Raw genomic sequence first — 21,166 nt, 5'->3', positions numbered from 1 at the left:
ACTAATAATTATTTTTATGAGTTCTAATATTATTAATTAGTTTTATGAAACAGGGCCCTGGGGATAATGAAGAGTATTAAAGAAGCGAAGAAGAAAAATTTGCAGGTAGCAAGCAAAGATCGGAGAACTTGTTGCCTCTCAACTGCAAGAGGTGAAGGTGAAGGACGAAGTGGTCCAGGAAACAATGAAATTTTTGAGACAAAAATCTATCAGTTAACTGTGGTACCGTCTACTGAAATTACGTATGTTGTAAAAAATGAATTAAGGATAGTTGTGTATTTGATTAAAGCGTATTAAAAAATCTATAAAATTATTCACAATGATAACAATGTGTTAAATTTACCTGCATGTGTTCTTCCACTAAAGATGATATAATTGCTTTGCATACTTCAAGGATAATTTTTGAGATTTGTTGCTTGGACACTTTCACTACGTACATGATGCTTGTGTAAGAATCTCCTGAGGCCAGGAAACGCAGATAGCTGCTTGTAACTGTGTGTCTGCCTTTCTTATGGTAGGAAGTATTTTTTTTCAAAACTACATTAAAATCATGCTGGGATATTCTCAGAAAGTTTTTGAATCCAAACCTATCTTCTACTTTTAGCTCATTCAGAATCTCATCCACATTGTGCCTTTTATTGAGATATTGTCATACCCACATTCTCCTTTCCTTCCTTCTCAAGATCTTGTAAGAAGCAACAGTGGCAATAACAAAGATCAAATCCTGTTCATCTGAGTCCATTATCCTTGTTTGAAAGTACTAGACACCAACTAAATGCATTACCACAAATGAATATGATGAACAGACAATACAAGACATCACCTGAATGTGTAACCACAAACTGATATGAAGAACAAAGGAAGTCAAGTTTAATATGTTTATTAAGTGTGGACACAATGTTAAATAAAACAGTAATTAACATTTAACATGTTGATGTTGTCATCAGTTAACATTTAACACTTTTAATATTGAACATGTTGTTAAATGTTAATCAGTGGAGACCGGCCTTTAGGCCGCCAGCGCCACGTGTCGAGCTATGAAAGTACTCCGATTACAGAGTGTAGACCCGACTGTCAAGACCAGAAAGAAGCTAGCTAGAGCGACACATCATATCGCTATCCGTCAAGCTCTACTGTACGTTAAATATTCCCAGCTAACTGCAGCAATTATTGCTTATTGCTACGCGCCTTACATAATCCCCGGTCCCGATCACATTGGTACGTTCAAAATATTCGTAAACTAAGTTTCGATCTTCATCTACGAGACAAACGGATTACCTGAATCTGGATTCCGGGACATTCAAACATAGCGGGTATGAACTGGCGGACCGCTTAGCTCAGGCAGCTGCGCATGGTCAGGGAGTGGCGTATCATTTGATGTTGATCACAAAGTTTATACAAGGAGTAATTTTAATACCACGTATTCAATATAAATTTATTCCACTATAGTGTGGTTAAATACACATGGAAATTATCAGAAATTTGAAGTACATGTTTCGCCCACTATTTATTGGGCATCATCAGCTTCAATCAATCTTAAAACACACATGGTCTAAGGAGTCATAATAAATTCTGTAAAAAATTGATGGATGCAAAATGTTTACAGTAAAAAAAAATTGTATTAAAACAGAACTTATACTAAAATCACTTTGAAGAAATGATGTGTTCGTCTAAAAGTCGTATATTGTTTTTAAAAAATAGTCCATGTCTGACACTGAAATGGATCTTCTTGATGAGAAGTTCAAGCAATATATATTACACTAGGAAAACAGAATATCAAAAATAAGGCGTCAACAGGATAAGAACAAGACGGTTAAAAGATGCAGTAAAAGTTCATATTTGAGGCCAATATTTAAAATAAGAATGGAAAGAAGTACTTGCATTGAAGGCAGTGTAGTTTATGACGTCTTGGAATGTTGGATTAAAATAGTGGTATGTCGTGAAGTGCTGAAAAACATCGAAGAATTTGCCGTAAAACGCTGCTAAAATATCGAATAAAAGAAGGTAGGCTGGACGACAAATTCGTGTAACAGAAAATGCCTCTTGTAGACGTGGATGTCCGTAGTAAACAATGTTGTCAATTTATTCTCAAGTTGTAATGTACACTGACTGACAGAGCAAATGCAACACCAAGAAGGAGTGGTCAGAACTTTATGCCAATTGTAGGGTAGACTGACGTCACTGAGGTATGCTCATGATGTGAAATGCGCCGCTGTGCTGCGCACGTAGCGAACGATAAATGGGACACGGCGGTGGCGAATGGCCCACTTCGTACCGTTATTTCTCAGCCGACAGTCATTGTAGAACGTGTTGTCGTGTGCCACAGGACACGTGTATAGCTAAGAATGCCAGGCCGCCGTCAACGGAGGCATTTCCAGCAGACAGACGACTTTATGAGGGGTATGGTGATCGGGCTGAGAAGGGCAGGTTGGTCGCTTCGTCAAATCGCAGCCGATACCCATAGGGATGTGTCCACGGTGCAGCGCCTGTGGCGAAGATGGTTGGCGCAGGGACATGTGGCACGTGCGAGGGGTCCAGGCGCAGCCCGAGTAACGTCAGCACGCGAGGATCGGCGCATCCGCCGCCAAGCGGTGGCAGCCCCGCACGCCACGTCAACCGCCATTCTTCAGCATGTGCAAGACACCCTGGCTGTTCCAATATCGACCAGAACAATTTCCCGTCGATTGGTTGAAAGAGGCCTGCACTCCCGGCGTCCGCTCAGAAGACTACCATTGACTCCACAGCATAGACGTGCACGCCTGGCATGGTGCCGGGCTAGAGCGACTTGGATGAGGGAATGGCGGAACGTCGTGTTATCCGATGAGTCACGCTTCTGTTCTGTCAGTGATAGTCACCGCAGACGAGTGTGGCGTCGGCGTGGAGAAAGGTCAAATCCGGCAGTAACTGTGGAGCGCCCTACCGCTAGACAACGCGGCATCATGGTTTGGGGCGCTATTGCGTATGATTCCACGTCACCTCTAGTGCGTATTCAAGGCACGTTAAATGCCCACCGCTACGTGCAGCATGTGCTGCGGCCGGTGGCACTCCCGTATCTTCAGGGGCTGCCCAATGCTCTGTTTCAGCAGGATAATGCCCGCCCACACACTGCTCGCATCTCCCAACAGGCTCTACGAGGTGTACAGATGCTTCCGTGGCCAGCCTACTCTCCGGATCTCTCACCAATCGAACACGTGTGGGATCTCATTGGACGCAGTTTGCAAACTCTGCCCCAGCCTCGTACGGACGACCAACTGTGGCAAATGGTTGACAGAGAATGGAGAACCATCCCTCAGGACACCATCCGCACTCTTATTGACTCTGTACCTCGACGTGTTTCTGCGTGCATCGCCGCTCGCGGTGGTCCTACATCCTACTGAGTCGATGCCGTGCGCATTGTGTAACCTGCATATCGGTTTGAAATAAACATCAATTATTCGTCCGTGCCGTCTCTGTTTTTTCCCCAACTTTCATCCCTTTCGAACCACTCCTCCTTGGTGTTGCATTTGCTCTGTCAGTCAGTGTATGTCCGAATGTATCTGCAGCGTTAGTCTGTTTGAAGTTCCTACTTTACAGAAGTTATTATGACTCCTTAGACCATGTGTGTTTTAAGATTGATTAAAGCTGATGATGCCCAATAAATAGTGGGCGAAACATGTACTTCAAATTTCTGATAATTTCCATGTGTATTTATCCACACTATAGTGGAATAAATTTGTACTGAATAGGTGGTATTAAAATTACTCCTTGTATAAACTTTGTGATCAGCTATTTTTCAATACAGAATAATGGTTTGTCATTTGATGTTGCCGTTCATGGAATTTTGGAGTAGTTGTCTCTCACACATACGCCTGCTTTGGCAGACTGAATGGAGTGATCCCGCTTGTCGTACAGGTCGTCACTTGTATTCGATACCTCCATATGTCCCGCGCTCCCCGTGGTTTCTGAAACACCCCTATACTAGACGTCAGATTACTACTATTATTCGTATGCGACTTAACCATATGTGTACATTCGGTGTTCGGCTGTTGTGCAGTGCACACGTCTTTCTCCGGTCACTGGTGCAGCGGCTTTTTCACGTCTGTAGATAAGTAGAGTGTTTTATGTTTGTATCCTAGTACTTCTTCTCTTGTTTTTTGTTTCGGGGCTAGTATTGTGTCCTCACCTTTCGGAGTACTATGTCTATAGATAGTGGTGGTGGCCCTTTAGGAAGACCACCTGATATTGGCAATGATGCCATGCGTGAGAACTTACCCATGGACGCTAGTAATACTGATACCCAACGAGACCGTTCTCAAGATACAATACGTGACATGGATCAGCGCCAGCACGTTCCTGTATCTACATATTCTAACACTCATCTTGGCCTCTACATAGTATATGTAGAATCGACTGAATCTCAAAATAAAATAGGACATATTCACCCTATGACTCTGGGTCGGATTTTCTTTGAGAGGCAAATTGGTGAAGTCAAGGCCATCCATAGGAAGGGAAGAAATAGGATTCAAATTACTTTCATGACACGTAAGGCTGCAAACGCCTTTCTTTCTCATCCCATTCTTAAGGAAAAGAAATTGACAGCTTTTATTCCGTCCTCGAATATTCATCGAGTAGGGGTAGTACGGAGAGTCGACACTACTATTTCCGAATCCGACATTCTCACCTATTTAGAATCGCCATATCCTGTAGTGAAAGTACAACGTCTAAATAGACTATCATCCAAAGAGGGAAAAACTGAATATATCCCTACAGGTACTGTAAAGGTTGTATTTGAAAGTCAACAACTTCCGAAAAGTGTGTCCATTTTTAAGGTCATTTTAGAGGTTCAGGCCTTTATATTCTCTCCTTTATTACGTAAACGATGTCAGCGGTATGGACATACCGCTACTAATTGTCGTTCCAGGGAGCCGAGATGTGGAAAATGTTCCCTTAATCACTCTACCGAAGATTGCACTCACCACCTAGTTAAATGCGCTAATTGTGCAGAAAATCATCCTGCGGGGGCTGAATGTTGTGAAATCCACAAACAACAGAAAGAAATCAAACGCATTATGAGTGTTGAAAACAAATCCTATTTAGAAGTGAAAAACTATTTTGCCCCATTACAGTCCATATCCAACCCCCTTCTGATGCCACAACATTTCCCTCCTTTTACCAAATAGACCTTCCCACTCGGAAGAAACTCTTCCTCGAAAGCGTAAATTTACTATGGTGGTTAGTAACCCTCCCCGCCCACCTGTTAAACCAGGTTATGACAGGGCATCATATCTGAATTTGATAAGTAATCCGAAGATGGTTCCAGAACATTCTGGCACTCCAGTAGTGCGTTTGATACCTGCTACTCCTAACGAGCCTGCATCTACATCACGGAAGTCAAGTCCCCAAGGGCAACCTTCGGATTCCCACGCACAACTATCAGCATCTCCCTCTGTCACGGCTTTACACTGTAATTCAAATGTTACTTCTACCGACAAATGTCGCAACGTCTCTAAGATGTTTGAAGAGTTAATAGAAAACATGGGACAAAATGTCCAAGTGAAGCATATGTTAAAGTCATTACAGGATGAGATTTATATTTTATTGGGACCCTCCACTCCTTCCAAGTAAACCATACGGCTATTCCAATAGAATTGTAGGAGCATTCTACACTCATCCGACTCCGCCTAAATCATGTCTGTACGCCTACACATCTCTATCGCCTTACTCTTCTTGCAAGTACCTTATGTCCATGTGGCCGAGCAGTCAGTACTGTACCTCCCATCTTTTTTCACTGTCAGACATATGAACATCACCGTCGCGCATTCATAGGTAAGCATTTTCATGTGGGTTACCAACTGCCGTTAAACGTTTCGTGTTTAGTGTCCTAACCGACTTTTCACTTTGTAGACTTAATCATCAATTTTTTTAGTTACAGGTAACATCCATTTGTAACCTTTTCCTTTCCTCTAGGTACGGACTTGCACATATTAACCCTTATCTGTGGTCCGGTCTTGTTTGTTAGTAGTAAGACGTCGTGACAGACCACACAGACGTGAAGAATTAGAACCCTGTGCCCCAGTGTTTTTGTGTTATGGCCTGATAGTTTAGCCTATATATCAGTGGTATTTTCCTAAGTTTCATCATTCCCTGCTGCAATTAGCTTCATTACATAGCTAACCCTACTCTCTCGTAGTGTACTACTTTCTTCTAATGTTGGCACCTCTCCCAGACATTAATTAACCCCCAAACCAGTGACTGGACGTAGCGTCTTACGACGATGTCCAACAACTAACTAAGGAGAAGGAGAAGAAGAAGAACCATATGTGTACACCGGATTACTTATTCCGCATGAAATTGGTAGAGTCTAACCTCTGCACTAGAGCTGGGGACGGAGCGGAGCAGTTGTTGTGACGTCATCACTCGGTAGTACCGAGTGAACTACCGAGTAAATGTCCTGACGCGGGACATTTAAACACGTTATAGGTATGGCACTGCGAAGGTATTGCATCCCTCTATTAATACCCTTCTCTCACAACGTAACAACTGTAAATAACTGCATATATATTCACTATAATTGTCATATACGTAACTGCTAGGGAGTAGGAGGTAGTACGTGGAATAAATGTTAGTTACTCGTATAGTTAACCCATTCGAATAGTGAAACAAAGCATGGCGCATACCTACCGAAAGGGTTTGTATACAAGGGGATTGGAAGTTAACAGAAAAGTAATGTATTAACAATTATTTCGTAAGTTCATGTGATACGGTACACTGTTAATGAGAAGAATAACCTGAATATAAAGAATCTTATCAGAATATAATGAAAAACACTGACATAATTTCATCTACAGGATGACAAAAGTAATTACGTAAATGAACGTTGACTGGAATGTCCTTTGCAAATGTGATTACAAAACATATCTGACAACATACTACTACACGTCCCAATGCCAAACAGCTATCAGTAGAATGCTTCTATAAATACAGTTATTATATTATATTATATTATATTATATTATATTATATTATATTATATTATATTATATTATATTATATTATATTATATTATATTATATTATATTATATTATATTATATTATATTATATTATATTATATTATATTATATTATATTATATTATATTATATTATATTATATTATATTATATTTGATGTGCCACCACCCGTCGCGTATGTGCGGCCACAAAATTTGCATTTTGCGTGTTTCCTATTGTCAGTGATGTCAAGAAACTGCCAGGCATCCGACGGTTTTCGTGGCCATTGTGGAACAACTTTCTGTAAAAATTTCTTTAAATTCCTTTAAATGTTCTAAAAATATAACTACTATCTACGAATATGTTTAAATATCACACTAACACCACAAATATAATCTAACAGACTTTACATTATCTACAAAATATAACAAGCGTAGGAAATATATACGTACATTCGAAACAACACAGATTGAATACAGGTACTTTCGTACGTGTGTTGTGCGCTACACTGTGCTCAGGTCCTCCGCGAGTACTCGCAGTTGTAAGCGGAGGGGATCGGTGGTGCGCTCTACCGATACAACCGGATTACTCATCGGTATTACTCGCTCCGTCCCCACCTCTACTCTGCACATGTCGTACGTCGGTGGCTACTATTAATCATATTTTATTTCAGTGACCGTTATTAGAAGTTAGTAGGCGTAAATGGTTACAACCTTGTTTTCGGAAACAATTCGCGTTACATACGAAATTGACGTGTTGGATACTAGATTCCACTCCATATTCGGTAGCTGCCCTATCCAATTTCCTTTTTGACAACAAAATATTCCTGTAGTTTCTGTCCTTTCCCCTACTCCGTAAGTGTGGACCCGGTTCTGTACGTGATTTGTAGAAGTCGCCAAGTATAGATCGTTCTGGCGTGAAGCCTAGTACCTTGTATCCCTGTGTTTGTTTCCTGTGTGTAGGGTTTGTAGTTTCTTTCTATACTTACACTTACCTTTAGCATTAAAGTTTCAGCATCCTCCATCTTTTGGCTTTGTTTTTAGGATACGTGGCTGGGTATACCGCTCCCAAGCGAAGCCCATTAAATAGACAAGACAAGACACATCAAATCGGCTGTGGGTTTACGATTACTGCATACGACTGGAAGATTGTACTAGTGTGTAGATAATTGTGATCGTAGGGATTCGGTGTTCGGCTGTTGTGCGGTGCACACGTCTCGCTCCGGTCACTGGTGCAGCGGCCTTTTCCTGTCCGTAGATAAGTAGAGTTTTTTATGTTTGTGTTCATATTCTAGTCCTTCCTTTTGTGTTTGTTCTGGGGCTAGTGTAGGGTAATTCCTTTTGGGCTATTATGTCTGTAGATAGTGGCGGCGGCCCTTTAGGCCGGCCTCCTGATATTAGAACAGGTGCCGTGCGTAAGGATTCCCCCATGGACGTTAGTAATACTGCTACCCAACGTGATAGTTCTCCAGATACAATACGTGATTCGGACCAGCGTCTGCAAGTTCCTGTAGCTACCTATTCTACCACTCATCTTGGTCCTTACATAGTATTTGTCGAATCGATTGACTCTACAAATAAAATAGGACATATTCACCCTATGGCTCTGGGACGGATTTTCTACGAGAGGCACATTAGTGACGTCAAGGCCATTCATAGGAAGGGAAGAAATCGAATTCAAGTTACTTTCATGTCTAGTAAGGCTGCAAACGCCTTTCTCTCTCATCCCATTCTTATAGAAAAGAAATTGACAGCTTTTATTCCGTCTTCGAATATTCAGCGAGTAGGGGTCATACGGGGAGTAGACACTACTATTTCCGAATCCGATATTCTCACCTATTTAGACTCGCCATATCCAGTGGTGAAGGTACAACGTCTAAATAGACGTTCATCTAAAGACGGAAAAACTGAATATATCCCTACAGGTACTGTGAAGGTTGTATTCGAGAGTCAACAACTTCCGAAAAGTGTGTCCATTTTTAAAGTCATGTTAGAGGTTCAGGCCTTTATATTCTCTCCTTTATTATGTAAACGATGTCAGCGGTATGGACACACCGCCACTAATTGTCGTTCTAGGGAGCCGAGATGTGGAAAGTGTTCCCTTACTCATTCTACTGAAGACTGCACTCACCCAGTCGTTAAATGTGCTAACTGTGGCGGAAATCATCTTGCGGGAGCAGAACATTGTGAAATCCACAAACAACAAAAAGAAATTAAACGCATTATGAGTGTTGAAAACAAATCGTATTTCGAAGTGAAAAACTCTTTTGCCCCATTACAGTCCTTATCTAACCCCCTTCTGATGCCCCAACATTTTCCCTCTTTACCCAATAGATCATCTCAATCGGATGAAACTTTCCCTCGCAAGCGTAAATTTACCATGGTGGTTAGTAACCCTTCCCGCCCACCTGCTAAACCAGGTTATGACAAGGTATCATATCTTAATTTGCTCAGTAATCCGAAGACGGTTCCGGAACATTCTGGCACTCCAGTCGTACGTTTGATACCTGCTACTTCTAAAGAGCCTGTATCTACATCCCGGAAGCCGAGTCCTCAAGGGCAACCTTCGACGTCTCCTGCGCCAATATCGGCATCTCCCTCTGTCATGGCTTTACATGGTCAATCAAACGATCATTCTGATGTACAGCTTCCAAAACTCTTTAACAATTTTGCAGATTTAATCGCAGTAATGGACCCTAAAGACCCATGGAAACAAGAGCTACAGGAAATATATGATGACCTTTTTCGATTATATGGACCTTCCCCTACTGCTAAGTAACACATGCGGATCCTGTAATGGAATTATCGGAACATATTACATATGCACAATCATATAATATTTTGGAATATTCACAGTTTTCATTTGTACTAACTACTAAAGCACCTTGATGGCTTTAGATAATCCAGAACATTCTAATATTTGGTACATTCAACATTTCCGTACATTACGTTCAGACTTATCCCTCCGTCATGTTCAAGTATTATTCACATGGCTTCCGGGCCATTCTGAAAAACACGGCAACTTCATAGCGGATATCCTATCTAACGAGGCCGCCCAGGGTATTGGATTGGTCTACTATAACGCAGTTTCACACACAGACTCATGGGAATACGGTCATCACGTCATCCACGATCAGTGGTGTGTAATGGCGTCGCACTCCCCCGTTGAAAGGTAAGCACTTATTCACGATACTGTCTGATATTCCTACTAATCCGTGGTTCGCCGTTTGTTCCTACACTCGGCGTCATATTCTTCAAATCATACATTTCCGCTTAATTCATGTGTGTACGTCTGCTCATCTCTATCGCCTAAATCTTATCGAAAGTACCTTATGTCCATGTTTTTGAGCAGTAAGTCCTGTCAATCATATCATTTTTCAGTGTCAGACATATGAACATCACCGTCACGCATTCGTCGCTAAGCTTCTACATGCGGGTTGCCAACTGCCGTTAACTGTTTCGTGTTTAGTGTTTCAACCGCCTTTTCGCGTTGTAGACTTAATATTTTTGTTTTTTATTTTCACCTGTAACATTCAATCCTAACCTTTTCCTTCCCTATAGGTACGACCTTTCGTCTCCCAACCCTTATTTGTGGTCCGGTTGTGTTTGTTTGTAGTAAGACGTCGTGGCAGACCACACAGACGTGAAGCATTAGAACCCTGTATCCCTGTGTTTTTGGGTTATCCTAGTTAGTTTAGCCTTCATATTATTTGGTTTTTTTCCTCAGTTTCATTATTACCGGATGTCATTCACTTCATTACATAGCTCACCCTTCTATCTTGTAGTGTACTAATTTCTTCTCATGTTGGTACCTCTCCCAGACATTAATTATTCCGCAAACCAGTGACTGGACGTAGCGTCTTACGACGATGTCCAAAAACTAACCAAGAAGAAGAAGAAGATTACTGCATACTTCACAAATCCGGTTTGGTTTTGAAGTGGAGCGTATGTTATTAGTTATACTGCACTGTTTTAGGATGCGTCTTGGGCATATCGCGCGAAACAATGCACAGTTTTGATCCGTTAGTTCTGTTCCTTCTCCAAGATTTGTTCCTTAAGGAATTGTGATTACTATCATTTTACACTGTGTCCCCAATCCTTAACATATTTTCAGTAAAGTTCAAGGCTCAAACATTTATTCTGTCAAAGTTCTAGGTCTGAATAGTAGGCTTCATATGGTACATCGTATAAAACATTTCTCAACCGGAATTAGGTAAAACTGTTTCCGATATCGGCATATTTTGTCCTAGATCTATATTTTTATGTTTAAACCCATGCAAATAGTTTTTCTTTTGAAAATTCGTTGCTCTTGCTTTATGATAGCCGGCAATTGTTGTAACAGTGTAAATCTGAGTTTCACTGCATTGGTTATCTAAATTTAATAGTAGGAGAGATGGTGATGGAGGATGAAAATTTTATAGGGAAGTAACAAGATTTAGTGAATAGTTTCAATTATTGTATTGGCGTGTTATTCAACTCATCTGTGTGCACGATTTAAGAGGGATATCCAGAATTTTGATTCGTTTCTTACTTTGTAGGCTACAAAACATGTTAATAGAAAAGTTCCTGGTTGGAAACCTTCGGAGTTGTTCCGTTTAGGTTACATGTAAGATTATCCTTATTCCTGTAGGAATTTTTGGTATATCAGTGTCATCTTGGAGATTCTTCTGTATCATATCAGTACTCCACAACAGCTATATACAGTTGATAGCCAGTATTTATACCTGACGAATTCTTTGTGTGTGATATTATAAAAGTAGGCTGCCTCTCTTTTGGTAGATATTTCTCGAGAACTGTCAGTGCATATAATAATTACTTCAGGATATAATTCCGGCTCTCAAGACTGTAAAGGATAATAGTTATATCCATGTAAAACCAATAATATATTAATGTAACTAGCTGAAGTATAGTCCACGCACCTTTTAGTGATGTTTCTTTGTTTAGGGTGAGGAGTAAGGAGGGAGATCAATCAATCAATACTGATCTGCATTTAGGGCAGTCGCCCAGGTGGCAGATTCCCTATCTGTTGCTTTCCTAGCCTTTTCCGAAATGATTTCAAAGAAATTGGAAATTTCCTCTAATACCGCCAACTGAATGGAAATTAAATCTGAATTGAATTGATAATATGATCGATCGATATGAATTTTCTAAACCTTTATTATCTTAAGCCAACAACTGTGTCATACACATATTATATAACATTATATAACATTTCTCGATGCGAATCTTGTTCCTAGCATGAATTCCATAGTTTGGCTTTGCTGTGTAAACAACAATAGTACTAATACGTAAAGTGTACGCCAGATGTCGCACAGCGATGCATAAGCGATTCATAGTTTTTGTTTCAAAGGTTTCCAATATGAATCTCGAAGATACCCGAGGTCGACCAATTCAGAACTAGGGTGTCCATGTATCGCTAAAAGGTGCGCATACTATACCTGTGCTTTGCTATGGGATTCTCAGAAAGCCTGTCTTTGTGGTTTTCATAAATGAAGTCAACTTCGGCCATTACAACGTAGGAATGTAGCCATTAAAAGCAATCTTACCAGTTTCATATAAAATATTACAAACCATTTTTCTCGTCATTATTCCGTATTGATCATAGCTATAAAACTAAGTTTACACAAGGAGTAATTTAAATACCACCTATTCAATACAAATTATTCCACTATAGTGTGGTCAAATGCAGATAGAAATTACCAGAATTTTAAAGGTACATGTTTCGTCCACTTCTTATTGGGCATCACCAGCCTTGTTCAATCTTAAAGCCCATATTGGTCTGAGGAATCTTATCAAATTACATAAATTGTATTGATAAACTCTTAATTGTATTGATGTAATGGTTACATAATAATTACAGCAAAAAAAATTGAATAAAATATGTACACATACTAAAATCACTTTGAAAAATTAAAATGCTCATCTAAAAGTAATTGTATCGCATTGTATTTTAAAAATAATCCATGTCTGACACTGAAATGGGTCTTCTTGATGAAAAGCTTGAACAATATACAGTATATCATGCCTGGGGAACAAATTATCAAACCCAAGGCTTCACTGGACAATCGAAGATGTCTTAATCCATATCGCCTGCAATTCGACTACGTATTTTCATCCCAGTTAATCGACTTTAACCTCATCATATACCATTTGTATTATTCTTATCCAGACAGGTTTCATTAATACCTGAAGAACAACAAATACTCGTAAACATTTAGACCAATGGTATGGCACAAAACTCCCTTCAGCAAGCTCTCTGTTAAGCATCCTTTGGTAGTTTCATTAGTCAGGAGAAGCACTCACCAATGAAGAAATGGCACTTCAGTAACAGTTGGTGTCATTGTTCCAGCAAATGAGCAAAGCGCTAACAACAAGAGAAGAAGAGAAGAATGTCCTTTTTGCACTGTATAGTGTTATATTGCTAGATGATGGAGCATACTGAAGTTTTACACTGGCCTTGCTTAAGACAATAAATGTTCTCACTTCTGTAATAGATATTCATATTTGAATGATTTTTAAACACAAAGTGTCGCATGATATGATGTAGCACTTGCTTTTTAGTGTTGACTTAATTAAAGTAACCTGTAAGTTTTTCAGTCTGTTGAACACAAGATACAGATTTATAAAGTACTAGTATATAGCCATTTTGCAAGGCAAAATTGAATGCACTAGACCACTAGACCATAAGGCAGAACAACAAGTAGATGGTTAGACCAAGCAAAGAAGATCACCGGTCTACCTCTTCACAGTATGTTAAGAAGAGCTGAAGACCGCTCAGGGTGGAAAAATCTCGTTAAGAATGTAGTTACTAATGAAGTCAAGAAATGAGGTCACGACGCTCAGCAATCAGTAAACCGATTGATGATTATGTCAACTTCAACAGTTTGAAAACATATTGTAATGGTTATAGCGTCCGCCATGCCAAGTAGTTACGCGCCGAGCTCGTCGCCCATCGCTCCACCCCCTTAGGCTCGAGCGCGCCAATTGCGAGCAACATTTTAAGTGCTGGGTGGGCCCTTCTCTCTTCTGTCCATGGTCGCACCGCATGGGACGACGGAAATTACTTCCAAGAGAACATACCGGACCCAGTTCGAGACTGGATCGAAGTCCAAGAAGAGTGCCGAATACCCGATCGCCGGACTACAGAAGATGACAGTACAATGCAGCCCCCAGCGATGTTCAACCTACGAGGAGGTTGTGGGAGTGCTGGACGTGTGCTGCGGTGTCCAGCAACTGAGAGCCACCTACCGAGTCCAGCTGCAGGAGAGGAGTCAGCGCACTAATGTAACGCCGCGGGAATTCGATGCCGAGATTGAGTGACCAGGAGACGTGATTTTGGAATTATCCCGAGGTGACACCAAGCTCGAGGCGGCTGATGGCTGTAATAAACCACGTGGCGCTGCGACCCATCCAGGGAGGACGACCGGAAGGAAACAGAACTACGAAGAGGCTCTGACGATGGCCAATGAGACTGAGGCAGTGACTGCAACAGTACAGCTGAAGGGACCCCTATTAAGAGACGGAGCACCAATCAAAGACGAACAGATGACCAACGAACGAGTATGCCACCTGACTAGGACACTTGTTCTGGCACAAAGCCGCATGCTGGTACGAACATCAAATTCCACACCCCGGAAGAAGAGGAATTTCAGCAGGGCTAAATCTGGGGTGAGCAAACCAGTCCCGGGCATCACACCAGAGGACTACGAAGGCGCTCAAGCCCTGAAAGTGGATGTGGGTGTGGAGGAAAGGAAAACCACCGAAGATCCAGCTGCCACAAGAGGACTCGCTGATCGTCATCAACGGGGACAAGGACACCGTCGACCGGACCCAGCGGATCCCCCACGGGAAGGTGGTGGCCAACCGAACAAACCGTATTTCAGCATATCATGGAGCAGTTCGGGACAAGCAGCCTTAAGGAAGGGGCAATGTAATGGTTATAGCGTCCACCATGCCAAGTCGCTACGTGCCAAGCTCGTCACCTATCGCCCCACCCCCTTAGGCTCGAGCACGCCAATCGCGAGCAACATTTAAGTGCTGGGTGGGCCCTTCTCTCTTCTGTCCATGGTCGGGCCGCATGGGACGACGGAAATTACTCAACGATTAATCTGGAGTCTTCCATCTCATGAGGTTCCTGGATCCATCGAACATCCGGACGATTGTAGAAGGCCCAGAGCAGGTATATAAGGAGAGGAGTAACTTTGAGTGAGAGTAAGACGGAGTTAGTGACTGAGAGCGAGATTGAGTTCGCTGGAGCGCAGTCAGTTATGGCCTGGGAGAGTGCAGCCTGATGAATTATCTGCCTGTTGGAGCCAAGGACTCGTTCCTGTTGCCCTGACATCGTGTGTGTGTATGTGTGCGCGCATCCCTTGTGGCTGGCTGCTGGAGAAGAACCTTGGGTGTTCTGGAGCGGCGAAGAAGGGAACACTGTGTGGCGATGTGTGTAGACTGTGAACGGGGTTTGACGGATTGAGTGAACAGCGGATACTATCCCGACCTGCGAGACTGACGTGTAGGCTGTGGACCGTGACAGCGCTGGCGAGTATGAGTGAGTGTAGTGTACATAATCGATGACTCTGTGTGTTTGTGACATTGTAGATGGAACATGAGAAACTATGAGTGATAGCACAAACCGTGTGAATGTACTTGCGTAAGATGTAATCTCGGCTATCATCTGTGTGTGTGTAAATCTGTAATTGTAGTACTAAGTTAATAAATCTTAGAAATAGGACGCCACTAGGTGCTGTCCTAATTTATTTATTTATTTACCCCGCCAACACGTTACAGTATTTTTTACACTGAATGTGGAGTATGGCACTGTATGGAAGGGAAATGGGGATAATAATTGGACCTGAGTTAAAGGTTGCTTAGTCATTGGAATATCTTGAAGTTTGCTCCAATTTGATACTGAACAATGCACAATGAAAATTATGTCCTTGTCATTTGTAGTTCTATGCAAAACTGTGCATCTTATGGTTATGTTTATGATATCAACAGCCCTGAAAAACTACAAGCTTGTTGCATAGTCACTGGACTACAAACTAAGGATTAATAATATATTTCTGGTTCCTGTTTCAGTGCAGCATTATTGGAAGTGATTTACAAGCTCAGCACCTTTGAACTACTTCATTTGCAGTGTGAAATGGACCTGAAAGTACAGATCAAAGAGGAACCAGTCTGGGTTGAAGTAACAGCAGATACTTCACTTGTGAGTGTCATTCCAGGTAACTTTATAGTGATAGCAATTTAACCTACAGTAGTGTGGCAGTTACTATCAGTATAGCACATTTCATAGCAAACATACTGATATAGGTTGAGTCTCGCTCAAAAGTTTTGGGGAAGTGAGAGTTCTTAATTATCTTCCTTTGCTCTCTCTGTTGCTGCATTCACCACAGTCCATTGCATCCTTCCAGATATATGGCTTGCAGTTCAGTGGCTCTTCATTTTGACAGGAAAAATGTATTGAATGATAAGAATTTCATTTTGTCCATATTGAACTGAGATTACATACATTATTATTATAGACTGTTATGCCTTTCAGCGTTCAGTCTGCAAGCCTCTGTGAGTTTACTAAACATCGCCACAATCCTCGATTTGAAACTTTTATTTGAGATTACAATTAAATTAAAAATATATTGTGGTTTGCACCACCCCGTTCCCTACCGATGATGTGAGACGTAAAATGATACGCACATAGGGGAAAAATGAGGCGTGGGACCACGACTAGGAAAGGCCAGGAGAACACAGCATTGAGCTGAAAAAGTCCCTCATTATTGATGAATAAGGATATCAATCTAATACTACGGCAATAAAATCCGAATAAAACTTAAATGGGGGTGTATTGCTAAAGTAAATTTGAAACAGACAAGCAAAATAGTGATGTCAATAACTTAAAAAGGGAAAAGGATTGTAACATAAGCATACCTCGTTCAATGGATGTCAAAACATTGTAACGTGACATTTGCAGGTGTTAATACAGCTCACGCAGCCCAGTTCGTTCTTTTTATGAAATTGACTTCTTCCAAGCATGTATATTCTTTTCGCTCATTATTTACAATAGCCATATCTCTATGATAAAACCTCTCCGCATCATGGAGAAGAAAAGGCAGGTAAAACAAATATGAAAGACAATATCACGCCCGAGAGAAGAATGTCTCTGGACCAAAGAAGTGTATTTAAAATGAAAGGAGAAAACACAGGCAGGCGCATTGCCGACAAGAATGAAGGTAAATAAACATGGCTGCCTCACGGGCAAGCAAGCGCCCGAGACAGAGACCAAGACAAAATAAGTAATACTGTACCGAGAACCAAAATAAGGTACAGAAACTAAATTAAAAACGAAAATAGAACTGAGCAGTACATCATCTTTTTGCTCCCCTAACTCACGCACACACTCCCGAACTCGCACACACACATATGCCAGTACGGCAGGCAATACGAGCGGTCGCTCCAATTAATAAAGTCGGATACCAATCCATATAGGGTGACTCACCTGGTCACGAAGTGCAGGTCTCTCGTACACCAGACAGCAGTGTGCATGACGCAGACAATATAACAACGAGATCGGAAGAATCCGTACTCAAAACCACCATGCCATGTGCCCCGTATGGCGAGAATGGAGTTTCCAGTCGACACGGGGAGCACAGGTATATTTGATGGCGAAATACCATACGATGCAGTGCACATAAATGGAATCAATTAGAGACTCGGTTATCATCATGGCATAGTCACAAACATACTAACAAACACACGTCTCATTCATGCTGTTTGAGCCGTAAGAGACATATCGATCAGCCATAAACAATAGGGCCAATAGTAATACAGTAAAACCTCGTTAATTCGAAGTCGTTGGGACTCAAAAAGCGGACTTCGAATTAACCGCCAATTCGCAATTCAGAAGTACCAGCCCTTGCCATGTTACAAAATATTCTAAGGCCCGTTCCTGCATGCAGTTAACCTTGATTCACAGTTTAAACCTTTCAAATGTCATGAAAAAAGATCGATTTCCAAAATGTATCTAAGAAGGTGCATTTACAGTATTCAGATAATGCACCTGGATATCTCACTGGCATACACAACCTCACGCAACGAAAGAAAGAAAAAAGCATGATTCAAAGACGAGAAATCTATGCTGGCTCCCATGTGCAAGTGCTTTATTAATTGGATTACTATACTGTATGCATTTTAGATGCCTTGTATTTACACAGAAAGTACCCAATGCCCTTAAAAATCAAACTTTCTTATGACTATCCTTGTATGATTTCCCGCCATGGCACTTCACTCGTACTTCAGAAATGTAAACACTTGCTGCATCACAAAGCATTCTAAGACCCATTAATACATGCCCTCACCTCGATTCACAGTTTAAACCTTTCAATTGCCATGGAAAACCTATTCCCAAAATGTATCCAACAAGGTGCACTTTCAATGTTCAAATAATGCACTTGGATAAATCACTGACAAACATAACCTCACGCAAGGAAAGAAAAAATAACACAATTCAAAGACGAGGATAAATTATGCTGGTTCCCCTGTTCAAATGCATAATTTTTTGGATTTCTGTTCTGTTTGTATTTTTAGATGCTTTGTACTGGCATGGAAAGTGCCCGACGCCTTTAAAACATTGTGGCTTATCGAAATTTCCTATGACGGGATTAAGTTTCTCGCTTCCAAGTGCATTGTAACGCACTACAATGACCCCCATCCCTCACCCTTGTACGACACTCCGGCTGGCACTTTCTCCTTTAAAATAATAAGACCGTTTGGGCTTGCTTTAAAATAAAGCAATGCAGTTTCATCAGCAATGACAATATGGTTCGGTGCCTACAAATTTATTATATGAGCCACGTTTTTTCGTCAATTGTCGGCATTGCCAGTGTTCGCGGATTCTGTTTTTCCGCACACGGCCTGTTGCATGATATTACGGCGTCCCTTAAAAGGTTGAATACAAAAGAATTCCGATTTCATTCAACTTAGCTATCATCAAGCGTACTGTAGACGCACCGAGGTGAGTGTAAGTACGGAAACAAAGAGAAAGCTACCCCTCCACGTTCTGGAACACGTGTTCCATTATGACACGGATAAATTTTGAGTTGAAATTACTCTGTAACATAGGTTATTATTGTTTTAAAATGTAAAGGCAGTTTTGAATTAAAGTATAAATTTTGGTAATGGGGCCGATATTGTACTTTGAATTGCGAGTTATCCGTATTTCAAATTAAACAATTTAAATAACATGCAAAACTCCATCTCAAGTTTCCGGGAATGAGAGCTTCTTCGAATTAGGCGGGATTTTGAATTATCGAGGTTCTACTGTACTAAAGAATTGCAGAACCAAAGTTAAACTACAATTAATGTACCTGCGATATGAGTAATCAAAATAATAAGATGCATGTTAATATGAGGTAGGTTTGAATATGTTAAATACCCATTTATAACATAGGAATGCAGTTCTGCTCTGTGTGGGCTCCATTGTTAATTCATCTCCCATAAACGAGGCAAAGATACCCTTTACTTCTTGTCTCGCAAAAGGAACCATCTTCCGTGTTTATATTACATGGTGCTGCCCTCTCTAGTACATTGTCAAAAACTCATAAGCTATTCGAATTGAGGCCATAGGAAGCCATTTACATATTGAAAAAAAGTCACATTTATGAACATGCCATTAAGCATGGCTCAGCATCCAAATGCCCCCTTTTAAAATGCATCCCTTCTTGTTGATCAGACAAGGGGGACCCATTTTAAAATGAGGCCTAATATCTTCATTCTAAAGTGCACGCACTAATACATACTAGGAACTTACAATCTAACTATCGCTATGAACATATACAAATACACACAATTTCAAAGGCTATTTACAACAATTCACAATAAAATGAAGTCCACCTTGACCGGAGGTCTGGACTTTCTTAAGAAAAAAGGGTGTCACGCCGAGTCAATCAGTCTATATTCGTTTTTTAAAAATTCATTCTGTATATTCGGGTGTAAGAGTCAGGCATCCAAGGGAAACCAATATGATTTGAATAGCGCCTTCACGTACTTAAGGAAATCAAAATTTGTTCCGTCTCAACTTCACTCTGTAATACCAATATTCCTTCTTTCCCTTTTATTTATTCATTATTCCCTGAGAGAGAAAAGGGCTTTAGAATAAGGGCAATTATATGACAAACGGAACAATCATGTTGCTACTAAAATATTATGCACTATATGTAGGGTTTTACGTGCAACATTGATGATAAGGCTTTACTGATTATATATGTGCTTTTGATAATCTCTTATTAACAAAATCTTCTAATTCTACTGTTACTGGTCCCAGGAATCTCACTATTCTCTTGGGATCTGACTATTTAAACAGCTTGGCCGCCGAGCTTATGGGAAACATTTTGCACCACAACCTGGTCTCCCACATCCATTGCAACGTTTCTCCTTCCTCGGTTGAATCTTTTAGCCACCCGTTAACAGGCTCTGACCAAGTGCGCAACAGCTTCCTTCCATTTAGACTCAATACCCATGCTCCTCGACAGCTCGGACAGATATCCAATGTCCTATCTCAATTGGGGCCGGTCAGCCAGGGTTCGTCCTATAAACAGATCAGCTGGAGTATGGTGATGAGACTCATGCAGAGCATTGTTGAAGGCTATAACAAAAAATGACAAATTTTCGTCCCAGTTGCGCTGATCAGCGCTGTGGAACGCAGTTAGACAAGATTTTAAATTGCGGTGAAACCGTTCAACGTGAGAAGGCTTACTCAAAACCACCCTGCCACGTGCCCCGTATGGCGAGAATGGAGCTTCCAGTCGACACGGGGAGCACAGATATATTTGATGACGAAATACCATATGATTCAGTGCACATAAATGGAATCGATTAGAGACTCAGTTATCATCATGGCATAGTTACAAACATACTAACACACACACGTCCCATTCATGCTGTTTGGGGCGGAAGACGCATATCGATCAGCCATAATCAATAGGGCAAATAGTAATACTAAAGAACTGCATAACCAGAGTTAAACAACAGTTAACGTATCTGCGATATGAATAATCAAAATAATAAGATGCATGTTATTATGAGCTAGGTTTAAATATATTAAACACCCATTTATAAGATAGGAATGCAGCTCTGCTCTGTGTGGGCTCCTTTGTTAATTCATCTCCCATAAACAAGGCAAAGATACCATTTACTTCTCGTCTCGCA

The 21,166-nt window shown here is 41.0% G+C and overlaps 1 protein-coding gene across 4 annotated transcripts in view; it reads left to right on the top strand.

Annotated features, from left to right (window-relative positions):
• Positions 1–7,670: 7,670 nt before the first annotated feature.
• Positions 7,671–21,166, top strand: part of LOC137498986 (gastrula zinc finger protein XlCGF52.1-like) — a 45,897-nt gene continuing 32,401 nt past the window's right edge. For 2 of the 4 annotated variants that reach the window (XM_068226962.1, XM_068226965.1), the window contains exons 1-2: positions 10,874–11,180; positions 16,046–16,175. In XM_068226962.1, coding sequence (XP_068083063.1) covers positions 11,143–11,180; positions 16,046–16,175 — 168 coding nt within the window. In that variant the 5' untranslated portion in view covers positions 10,874–11,142. Of the gene's footprint in view, positions 7,932–10,873; positions 11,574–16,045; positions 16,176–21,166 lie in introns of those variants that run through there. The other 2 variants (XM_068226964.1, XM_068226963.1) reach the window with 2 other exon arrangements.

Source organism: Anabrus simplex, chromosome 3 (assembly GCF_040414725.1).
Source record: "Anabrus simplex isolate iqAnaSimp1 chromosome 3, ASM4041472v1, whole genome shotgun sequence".
NCBI lineage: Eukaryota > Metazoa > Arthropoda > Insecta > Orthoptera > Tettigoniidae > Anabrus > Anabrus simplex.
The sequence above is the reverse complement of the archived record's forward strand: the minus strand, read 5'-3'. Positions and strand labels throughout refer to the sequence as shown.